Consider the following 12098-nt stretch of genomic DNA (forward strand, 5'->3'; position numbering starts at 1 on the left):
TTGAGGCTATTTGTGCTAAGACCCCACACCGCACCACACGTACAATAAAAAAACCCAGACAATGGTTGGAATATTAAGATAAGAATCTAATAAAGCAGTAAGATTGGTGAAGTAAAGGAAATTAAAAATGGCCTATAAACCTGACCACTATATTTTTTCGCTAATTCCACTCAGGGTGAGTCTGGGTTCAGGGACATAGTCCATGGCGTAAATCAGAAGGAAGTATCTGTACCCTCTTTCCTTTGAATGTGCATTAGACAAATTTTCAAGAGGAGCACTCCTTTGACCCTAATATCTTCTTTTGCATACCATGTGATATTTGTCTTTCAGCTGCCTAATCTAATTTTGTAACTCTTTAGACCACGTCACAACATAGTTGTAAATGCAGCCCACTTCTGGGACTCCCGGGTTGCAGCAGGCAGTCCTTTTGCAGTGACTGAGCAGGGGACAGTTTTCTTTGAGGCCCTACTGCCTTACCGGCCACTTAGGCTAGGGCTGGCGGTGTTATCCGTGGCCCTGCTGTAAACAGTGCACATCATTTCTCAACAGGTTAAGTCTCAAACAGTACACAGAGATGAAGGGCTCATCCTCCCTTTACAAGAGGAAGAAACAGAGGGCACAGGGTGAATGAAGGGTGCGCGCGGGTGACTTGGGGATCTGAGTCAGAGGGCACGCTGCCTGGCGTCTGGGCCGGGCGCCTCCTGCCATACTGCAGTTTTCATGAGCATCCAGTGGCAAGTCCCTCAAGTCTACTCATAGATTCTCAGCACCTGATTATTGGGTTTACTCTGGAAAAAGATCAGAAATAACTGTTAAAACAAATAAACTAAGTGTCACAGGGCTAACTTATGCTCAAGTGACATTATATGGGGGCCCGTTTAAATGGGCCATTTGTATTACAATGAGACCCTCCACAGTAAATTTTCCTTTCTCAGCTTACAAAGATTTTTTTCCTTTTGCCCTTTTGCAGCCTTCCTGCAAACACTCTCCTCTTTCTCCCCTTCCTTTCTGAACAGAGAGCCAGGCTTCAGAGAGTATGCGTACCTCCTTTTCCTGACCAACCACCCAGTCCTTAACCCCTGATAGCCTGACTTCTGCTCTCCTGGCTCTTCTGAAACCACCAGGATCAACTAACCAGGCTTGCTTTTCATCCTCCTTAACCTGAGCAATGTTTAACACTTTAGCTACCGCTTTCTTCCTTAAAAAAAAAAAACAAAAAAAAACTCTTCTTCCTCGATTTCTTCTCTATTTCCTTTAATATCTCTTCCCTATTCCTCTTGTCCTTTAAGGGTAAGCATTTCAAGATGTTATTTATCAAAACTTTTCTAGCGGCATCAACTATCAATTTAGTGGGAGGAATGATTGATGCTACAGGACTTCACAGAAGGAAACATTACAGAACTCCCTCTTTCTTGAAGGAATAAACTCATTCAACAATTAGTATGACTTACTAAGGAGGCCGGCGTTCTGGGAATAAAATAATGGCAGACATGGGATACTCCAAGGAACTTAGAGCCTAATTCAGAATATCACACAGGTACACAAATACCTGCAAAACCAGGTCAACGGAGATGTGTTTTTGGAGGGATACAGATAAAATGTTTCGTGAATTCTACAGAGGAAGAGGTTACTTCCAGCTGAGGTGGGAAAGAGAAATCAGAAAAGACTAATTTTAGGAAGAAGTAGTATTTATCTGTGTATATACCAAAAAGAAGAAATTAAGACTTTAATAAATACCAATCTATGAACAGAAAAACTATATATGAATCTTTCAAAACAGAAAACTTCTGGTCATTGAAGAAGACCCTATAGTTTCTAGAAAAATGGAAATTCATTTTCTTAATATGTCATATTTACTGGTATAACCTCTTTCCTTCATATTTTTCCATAATTTTTTGGCAAAAATGGGTAAACAAAAGGTAGTATATGCATACGATGGAATATCGATCAGCCTTAAAAAGGAAGAAAATTCTGACACATGTTACAACATGGGTGAAACTTGAGGATGTTATGCTAAGTGAAATCAGCTAGTCACAAAAGGACACATAGTGTACCATCCCACACATATGAGGTATTAGAGTAATGGAATTCATAAAGTTAGAGTAGAATGGTGGTTGCCAAGGGCGGGGGGGGGGGAGAAATGAGTAGGTACTATTTAATGGGTATGGAGGTTCAATTTTACAAGTGGGTAGAAGCTCTAGAGATGGACGGTGGTAATGGTTGCATAATAATGCAAATGTACTTAGTGCCACAGAATTGTACACTTTAAAATGGTTAAAATGGTAAATCGTATGCTCTATTTTACCACAATATTCAAAAATAACTTTTTAATGTAAAAGGCATTTCCTCATTAAAATTTATGTAGTTATTTTACTCCAAAGAGAGGATAACTCCTGAGGTAGGCTTCAGAGTTATCTGCATCTGAGCTAAAGAAGCAAATACATTTCAAAGATCACTAAGAGTTTCTTAATAATATTGTATCTGGAAACACAGTGTACAAGGACATCTGATGCGACATGCTTTTTTTCAGAAACTCTTGTCCATTGAAAATTTTGCTTTTCCACTGAAAAACTAAAACTTGACAATTTCCATAAAAAAGAATCCTTCCATCTTAATATGAAAGCAAAAATTTTTAGAAAGCGACACAGACAACCCATCTGAAATAAGCTGCCATGAATTCAAGTCATGGTAGTTGGCCAAATGGTCCTTCTCTCATTAACAAGTAAGACATTGAGAAGCCATTCCATTACAGAAAAGAATTCCAGATAATTAGGCAAATACAAATGATTAAACTCAAGCAGAATTTAAAGGCTAAAAGTCTACCTTGAGATTAAAACCACTTTTGGAGATACAAGATTCCTCAAGCAACCAAGTCAGGGGAAATTTATTTTTCCTTTACAAAAATATGAACGAGGAAGGTGAAAACAATAGCAAAATGTAAAGAAAATACTAAGAGGAAAAAAGCATGTCACTAGTTAATAAGATGACCCAGATTACTTTACCTTTTTGGTAACTTGAAAGGTCTGGATGGTCTGGAAAAAAAGCAAAGGAAAAAGAATCAGAAACAAGGCATCCTAAGTGAAACAAATGCTTTATATACGTGTTTAACATCTTTGCTTGCTATCTCTCCTTATGAAAGCATCCGGAAGGGATAAAAAAGACAATCTTCGTTTGAGAGATTTTGGATTTAACAATGAATGTTGACTGTCTTGTACACCAGTAAGTGGGACCTTCCCAGACTCTAATCACACCCTCCTAAGGGAATCACAGTCACACCCTGCAACGTTCTCCAAACCTGCAGCTACAGATCCCCTCATCCCTCTCACTACTGGAAGCCACATACCTGCCTCCAATCTAAGCTTCTTCTTACCTATCAAGGATCTCCTAACATCTTTTTTTTTTTTTAAATAGGACATCAATACCTTCTTCAACTGGAAATTCCCTCTTTGGCTACAAAATTCTCTACTCATGTTGCATCCTTCTCAAATACAGTGGCTCTCACAGTATGGGATGAAAACCCCTGAGACTTCCTGAGACCCTTCACAGGGTTTGTGAGGGCTTCCCTTTACTAACTCCATCACTGGTTAAGGCGAGGTTTTCTCCATAATTTTGTATGTTTCAACCGAATGGCAGACCGCAATAGATTGACTGCAGAAACAGATATGAGAATCCTACTGTCTTTGCAAAAATGTGAAACAATGTTAATCATCTCACTAAACATTTTTTTTTTGTTTTGGAAACTATATTTTTCATAAAAAATGTTATTTGTGTTAACATGTAAAGGGCTTATTGTCATTATTTTAAATGACGTAAATTAAAAATGTGAAATTTCACCATTTCAATTCCAATGTGGTACATAACAGAAATAACTCACATAAACAAAATACTTCTGGATCTTTAATAATTTTTCAAAGTATAAAGGGGTCATGAGATCAGAAAGTTTGACAACAATTACAACGAGAGGCTACTTATATATTTGTTGAATAAATGAACAAATTTCCTACCTGTGTACTCTCCCCTAACCTGTAATCTTCCAGCATGCTGCCCCATACTTTGAGGAAACAAAACAAAACAAAATGAAAAATCTATCTTCAAATCTTTCTACTTCAAGCTATTACTCTTCCAAATAGTTAGAGCCCTACTTTAGAATTTCTTTGAGATCTAAAGTTTCCTTTCTTATTTTCTCTCTCCATTTACATACAAGTATTCATTCTGTAAAAACATTTATTTCACTCCTGGTATAGCCATGAATGAGACCAACAAGCTTCCAATCTTCATGTAACTTACATTCTAGAATGTACTTTGTATTCATCTGTTTACATGAAAAATGCATATGTCCTAAATTCATGCTTTATATGTGAATGTCTTCATTAATGACTCTAACTCCATTAAAAATATTAAAGTCAAGGAAATGGAACAATCCCAGAGACTGCAAGCACTGGAAACAATCTTAGAGAATACATGTTTCAATTCCACCCCAGTCCTGTTTCTAGAGACGGGCCTCAGCTTCCCTTTGGTCATTCAGGGTCTTAGGAGCAGAGCTGTAGCGAGAACTCGTATTTCCTGGTCACTAATCCGCTGCTCTTAGTCCTGTGTGTGTCTGTCTGTAATACCAAGGGGGAAGAAACAACATAGGGATAATTATAAAGTATTCATCTGTCATACAGGAAGAGAAGTATTTCTTTTGGGAGATGTGGAATTGGAAGCCAGAGTTTTCAGTAAGAAGAGCATGAGAACTTGTTGCTTTACGAACAAGTATGAAACCGAATATTCACAGCATTTCTAAAGAATATCCCCCAAAATGCATTCTTTTTATGTATGTACAATAAAGAGAATGCATTTTCAAAAGCTAAAAACTGACATTAAAAGCATACACGGGGACTATATCCTCTTTGTGTTCACATCTCTGTAACCTCGTGTAATGTATGATCCTTTGTCAGATCAGACTTTGCTGGATTAATGAATGAGCATCTTTTATTACTTTTCTCAGGCTCAGCAGCTTTGAAGTCAGTAGTCAATGGACAGGAAGAAAATGAGGCCATAAACATCAACAGAGGTAGATTTAGTTTTATTTTCTGTTTGTTCATTTCTCTCTCTGTTATACACACACACACACACACACACACACACACACACGAGTCTATAACTTCAGCCCATTCTTAGCTGCCAGTCCTACGCCCCTTTACCACTTTACCACATTATCTAAGTTTTCATGTGTGTCTCTGAATCCTATAACAGGGTTCTCTTATTCAATGCTGCAGGAATCGTTAATCTGATGGCTAATCAGAAAGGTTAAAGTAAGAAATTCGAAAAAAGTGCCATATACATTCCTTAAATATCTAATTGTAACTTAAATGTATACTCTGCTGCCAATCTTTCCTTACGTGTCGTACTGCACTGTCTATGATTTCTAGTTTTGGAGGACTTAGGATACTTGTGAGTATCCCAAGTAGACTAATTACAATATATAATCTAGGTTTTGGTGATGTTCCCCAAAATCTTTTATAGTTCCTTCTCTCATGCCTAATTCAGTATCAATTTGTTTGGTAGCAATTTACCTTTACCTAGTTTTTCCAAAGCCTACTATTTTTTCACAAGGACAACTCTTCCTTTTAGAGCCTATACATAAATGGATTATTTTAAAAATTTAATTAAATGATATAAAATGGCATGCATAGGTTTGGTGAACACGTGTGTCAGATATGGGGAGGAGAAGCACGTGGATGTGGTAGTGAGTGGCCTGCTGGGCCATCTAAACGTGCAGTGGGAAGGCCCACACCCCCAACCCTGTAAGTTGGTACAGTTGGAAATGTACTCTACACAAAGTGGGCACTTCAATACATATGTTTGCTACTGAAGAAGTCATGAAGAACGTTTCGTTTTTTGGGGGGTAAATCTACCAAGGAAAAAACCCCACAGTATTTTCAAATATAATTATATATTGATTTTAATGTTTTATTGAGATATAATTCACACTCCAAATAACTAATCCATTTAAAGTGTACACGTTAATGGGTTTTAGTACTTCCACAGAGTTGTTCATCCATCACCACTACCACACAGTGCTTTGTAAAGGACATGTTATCTGAACACCAATGATGAAGCTATTTTATGAGCTTCGTGAGAAAATTTATTTTTACAGAGAGGTTGAGTAAGATAATGACCAAAGAAGCCAATCACTTAACTGTTACACAAAATCTCAATTTTTTACTCCCAGTTTTCAAGTTCCACATCCTCAAAAATACCACTTGAATTTTCACAAGAAGTTAATAGATTTTGCTGTCAGTAGATCTAAGGTGATCTCCAGAGCCACAGTTCTGGGCTAGATCATACCATGCAGTTACAATATATTGTATTATATACATTTTGGGTTGTAACAAATGTAAACATTCTCTTTTCACCAACTCAGCCTCACTAGCTTTTTTTTTTTAACTGAGAAATTCATGCATCCATGACTCGTTTACTCCCTAGAGACAGGAACAACTACATATTCATCACATTCTTTCTGCTTGAATAAGACTTCATTTTATGTTAAATTTGAGACAATAAGTAGAGATTGTGAACATCAGTTAAAAAAGAAAAATTGAGGTTACCACAAAGATACCTCCCGGGAAAACATTAGATCCCTTTGAAGTTTTTATACTAATGGACATGACAAACAGATGTTTGAAACACATGAAACCACAACTGCAGGTTACACATGAAACCTGTTTGATTTATGGGTTACTGTGTTGCCATCTTTAATTCTGTCCTTACAATCTCTTACCACAACATATCTGTTTAAGGAGCAAGCAACAAAATCCACCATATACTTTCAAAAGTAGTCTTCCTCCATTTATATGATCTTTCCGATTTGCTCCTTTAATAGCTATCTAACAAACTCTACAGAGTGATTTTTTTCATCCTAACCTCAGTATTGTGTTGCTAAATAACAACTAGTAAAAACAAACACACAAGAGAGAAACAATGTTTTTCCCAAGGTTCATTTACCTTTCAATACCATCTGGTCAAAACCCATGCCAAAAAACAAATAAAAAACTAATCTTAGGTAGGAACATCTGCCTGTTCTTTGGTTAGGGTTTTAGCCTTTTTTCTGCTGAGAAAAAACCCCAGGGCAGATGACATTTGCGTGCTCCACCAGGCTGTGGCGCAGATAAGCTTGAGTTGTGCACAATTCCCAGACAGCAAGCTGGAGTGTCGCTCTTTCCCTCCCACTTAAGAAAGCATTTCTGCATGCAAGTGGGTGACAGTGACATGATTGTAGGGCTAAGCTCAACCCTGCTTTCAGACAAAATAAAGCACTTACAAACTCGGTACTCATAATTAGTAATTAATTGCCCCAGGCACTTTACACTTGAGCAATGTAATAGCAGTTGAGAACCTTGGCTCCAGCACTCTGATGACCAGTGAACTGTGGTATGTGCACATACATCAGTCAGGGGGACAGCTAATGAGACTGTAAAGTTCTCAGGAGGAGGGAGGGTGGGAGGTATTCAGGACAATGGGGGTTGGGGGAGATACCGTGGCAAGAAAAATTTTTTTAAATGTTAGAAAAAAAGTATAGAAGGGGAAAAAGTTAACAAGAAACAGAAGAAAATCTAGAACAGTTACAAGTCGTCTGTTTCTTTATTTCCCTCACCTCTTCTCTCCCTTTTAATAATTTCTGGAAAAGAGTAGGGGATTGTAGAGTGAGGGACCTGGGAATACTAAAACATGAAAACATGCCACCCATCCAGGGAACTCGATTGTTGACATAGCTGCAGAATTAATATCACAACTTAGAAAGGGACCGTATCAAGTTTCACAAATTCCAAATAGCTCTTCTTAGCATTCAGGAAAAATCAAAGCTATGGAAAAAATAGCTTTGCATATTCTGAACAACTAAAATGCTATGAAGGAAATAGATTTTCTGCTTCATGGTAGTAACCAGATTTAAATAAGAAAGTGCTTAATGTAGGACATTTTAGTCTCAATAGTCCCATATTTTAGTCTCAGTTGGAGTGTGCCATATTGCCTTTTGGTAAAAGAGGATTCTGCACATAAAAACTTCAGTTAGGTGCTGGTATGTTAGGAAGAAAAGTATATGAAAGTAAAAAATCCACACTTTGAGGAGCATTCTTTAAAAGATTTCCAACAAAAACAAAACCAATCTTCATCACTAAATATTTCCATGAATCATCACTGGCACACGGGTTCCAAGGTGAAGATGAAAAGATACCCTGTAGACTAAGCTTGGCCTCTAATTCATCTTCATGCACCAGAACTAAATGTTTATGGTCTATGTCAAGTGATTTGAGGGATAACAATAACCACAATGACTTGTGTAATGTATTTCCTGACTGCTCAAGACACGTTGACTCAAAAGTACTGGTCATCTCGACGTCTCAAACTGTCATAACTGACCAGAGTCCCACCACTATATAATGTATAAAGTAAACTAGGAGTGGGGGAAAAGGTTGAGAATGGAGGGCAAATACTTAAAGAGCATCTAATAAATACCCAGCTCTCTATAAATGTTAAAAAAAAAGAAATCGAGCATAAATTAAATAAATATGAGTCTGAGGAAACTGTCTTTAAGAAAATAGTGAACCTAAGCGGGGGGATACAGCTCAGAGGTAGAGCACATGCTTAGCATGCACAAGGTCCTGGGTTCAATCCCCAGCACCTCCATCAAATAAATAAATAAAAACCTAATTACCTCTCCCCAAAATAAAGAGAAATAAATTAATAAATAAATTTTAAAAAAGAAAATAGTGAACTTAGTAATCAAAAGATGTGAGGTCAAGTCTGGGCCCTGAAACTCATTAGCTGAATGATCTTAAACAAGTCCTTTAATTTCTCAGGATTTATGAGAAATTGATAATGCCTAAAAATGATCTATATGAGTGACAGTGTTCTGTAAACTGTTGAGCATTAGCCAAAGGGAAAACAGGTGTAACAACTACCACTACTATCACTACTACTACCACTAACTACTACCACCACCACCTACTACTACTGCTGCTACTACTACTACCACCACTATCACTACTAGTACTACTACTATTAATACTACTACTACTAACTACTACTACTATTACTACTACTACTGCTGCTGCTGCTGCTGCTGCTGCTGCTACCCACCACCATTACGAGCAGTTCATCTGGAAATGGCGTTCAAGCATGAGTTAAGAAGTAACGCCGAAGACTAATGAGGAGTAAGGTGTAATGCCCTTCTATTCATAAGCGCCGTGAACCTTTATGGTTTACTTTGCTAGATTCAAATGGCACTTGCTACTAGCTGAATATAATAAAAATGAATGGGTTTCACCCACAAGCTTAATTAGAATAAGAAATTGTTAGAATTGTAAGAAACCCTAAAAGTCATCCCTCTAATCTTTGTTGTCATATAACAAAGGAGAAAAAGGTCCAAGGTCACAGAGCAAGTCCATGAAGAGCCAGGTCTAGAATGCAAATTTTCTGACTTGATCCTACAATTTTTGGCTGCAGTCTGGAAAAGAGTGCACTGGTGTAGGTTATGAGATACTGCTGGTGAACCAAAAATGGGAGGAAGATCAGAACAGGAAGACCTTTTTTAAGAGCAAATGCTACCTGTTCACAAGAGTACATACGCAAGGATGTTCACTGAGGTGTGGTTTATAATAAAGAAAAAAATGGGAGCAATCTACGTGTTCATCTATTAATAGGAGGATGCCTAAATAAACGGTGGTACATCCAAACAATGGGACACTGTACACAATCACTACACACACACACACACACATATACACACATGGGCTGGTATGGAAAGAGACATGAGAAATCTCAAAACAATTCATATGGCATTTATGGGAAAAACAATACACAAAATATGTAAATTTATGTTAAAAATTCCGAATCATGGCAAATCAACTGCCACATTCATGATAGGAGAAAGAATCAAGAGTGAGTTTTTACTTTGTATTTCTTCAGGAGAACGTATTCATGGATTAGTTGTATAATTTAAAAGAAGTGAAAAGAACCTTATAAAGGAAAACTCATATGTATTCATTTAGGTACATGTGACTGAAATATTTTATTTGAAACTTTCTCTCACTGATAAAGAATCTGGGGAGAACGCAGGCATCCCGGCTAACTATATACTAGATGAAAAGAGGTAACACTATACGTACATTTTCAAAGAACTTAAAACAAAATATATTAAATACAAAATCTATAGTTAATTTTGTTCAATTCAATATTTACTGCACAGTTTAAATGACACTAAGTCATTTGATTTTCATTGGAATCACCTGGGTAGCTTATTTTAAAAAGGGATTTCCAGGGTCCTCCCACAGGACCTTGTTCAGTAGGTCTTGGAATAGAGCCTACACAGTCAGAACTTGAACCATTGCTTTGGACAATTTGCCAGGAAAATGTGACTTCCAGACAAGAAACTATAAGGGAATAATACAAGAAAATAATTGGCCTTAAAAGTATAGTACAAAATGTTAAGTGGAGGGGGAACAGAGTAGTTCAAAGAGTAGCCCCTGAACCTGACATAAGCAGTAGAATTTGAACTAGGTCTTGAAGGACAGATAGATTTCAGACAGATAAACAGGAGGCAGAGGGAAGGAAACAAACACTGTACCAAGATCTATGCTAGAGGCCTTCACGTAGCAGCGTGAGCAACGCCAACAGGACTTATGAGGGAAAGTGAGGAGGGCAGCTTACTGGAGTAGGGAGCGGGAAGCAAGAGACCAAAGTAGGTAAGAGAAACAGGAAGTTGCTAAAGATCCTTGAGCAAGAATGGACATGATGGAAACACCATTTTAGGATGACTGATCCAATGGCAAGATGCAGGAAATGCTAAAGAAAAGAAGACCAGGTTGGGAGCCGGTGTAGTGTTCTAGGTAGACAGTGCTGAGAAGAAAAGAAAGGACAGACTTTAATCTTCCCTTCATGATTCAGAAAGCCTCTGAGAATCTTATAAATATGTAAATCTATTGTTATAAATACATATTATTATATATACTATATAATAATATTAAGTATAAAACCAATATATTTATTAATTATATAGCAATTTTATATAATTATATAATTAATATATAATTATGTAACTTCATACTATATTATAAAATATATAATTTTATATAATATATATTTTATATAATTCTACATTATATAGAATTATATAATTAATAATGTTAAAATATGTATATATAACAGGAAAAAATTTTGATGAAATTTTGGATAAACCAAGGTTTATATATTATATGTATAACACATTTCCATACTCTCAATTGTTTAATATCTATATATAATAATGTACCTTATGTATAATTAGAAATGCCTAAAACTACACTTATCTTTATATAATAAATTAAAAATAGTGGTAGTAAAAATAAAGAGTAGTAGTGCCTACTGAAATGAAGCTAGTGTTAATGTGAATCACAACACAACACAAAGAGGGTGTCCAAAAGGTTAATCTGGAAGTTGAGGGCATAGCTTTCTAAATTCATTTTGGGGGCTTACATCAAGCCTGATTCAACAAATGTATTTTATTACTTTCATTAAGGTAAGAAAGACACACAAGCACATCCCTATTTTCAAAATTTTATGCATCTTATCTGTAAAAAAGTAAAAAGGTTTTGCATCTTCATGACAAAGTGTACAAATTATACAAGTAAGAGCTTGTACAATTATATGAATAAGAGTTTGTACATTAATTAAAGCCTCAGTAAAGGTGTATTTGCATTTCTGAAAATGTTATCTATTTTATTAATAGGACAGATCTTCATCAACTAGACTAGAGATCAAAAGTATAAACATAATCATAATTCATAAACTTGCCAACATTTTCTCCAACATTTCTGGTTTTCCATTTTTAGTATAACATGTCCATATTTTGTTCAGTGTAAGAACTATAATTTGAGCTCAACATTACAAGATTATTCATCTTTCTGAAATTCATTTCTGGCATATTTTGTATTATTTTGGCCCCCACAAAATTACTCAGTATCATACAAGTTTGAGCTTGGAATGTTAAAAGTCACACCTGCTATCAAAAAACTTTGGGGGTGGGGAAGTTAAAAAAAATAATAAAAATCCACTTTATCAAAACGAATTCCAACAGT

General features: G+C 36.3%; 1 protein-coding gene across 12 annotated transcripts in view; it reads right to left on the reverse strand.

Annotated features, from left to right (window-relative positions):
• DISP1 (dispatched RND transporter family member 1) overlaps nt 1–12098 on the reverse strand; it is a 174065-nt gene that overhangs the window by 18810 nt on the left and 143157 nt on the right. For all 12 annotated transcript variants that reach the window (XM_031690105.2, XM_072948691.1, XM_072948687.1 and 9 more), the window contains one exon: nt 3003–3032. In XM_031690105.2, the coding sequence (XP_031545965.1) occupies nt 3003–3032 (30 nt within the window). The remainder of the gene's footprint in view (nt 1–3002; nt 3033–12098) is intronic.

Source organism: Vicugna pacos, chromosome 23, assembly GCF_048564905.1.
Source record: "Vicugna pacos chromosome 23, VicPac4, whole genome shotgun sequence".
Lineage (NCBI taxonomy): Eukaryota > Metazoa > Chordata > Mammalia > Artiodactyla > Camelidae > Vicugna > Vicugna pacos.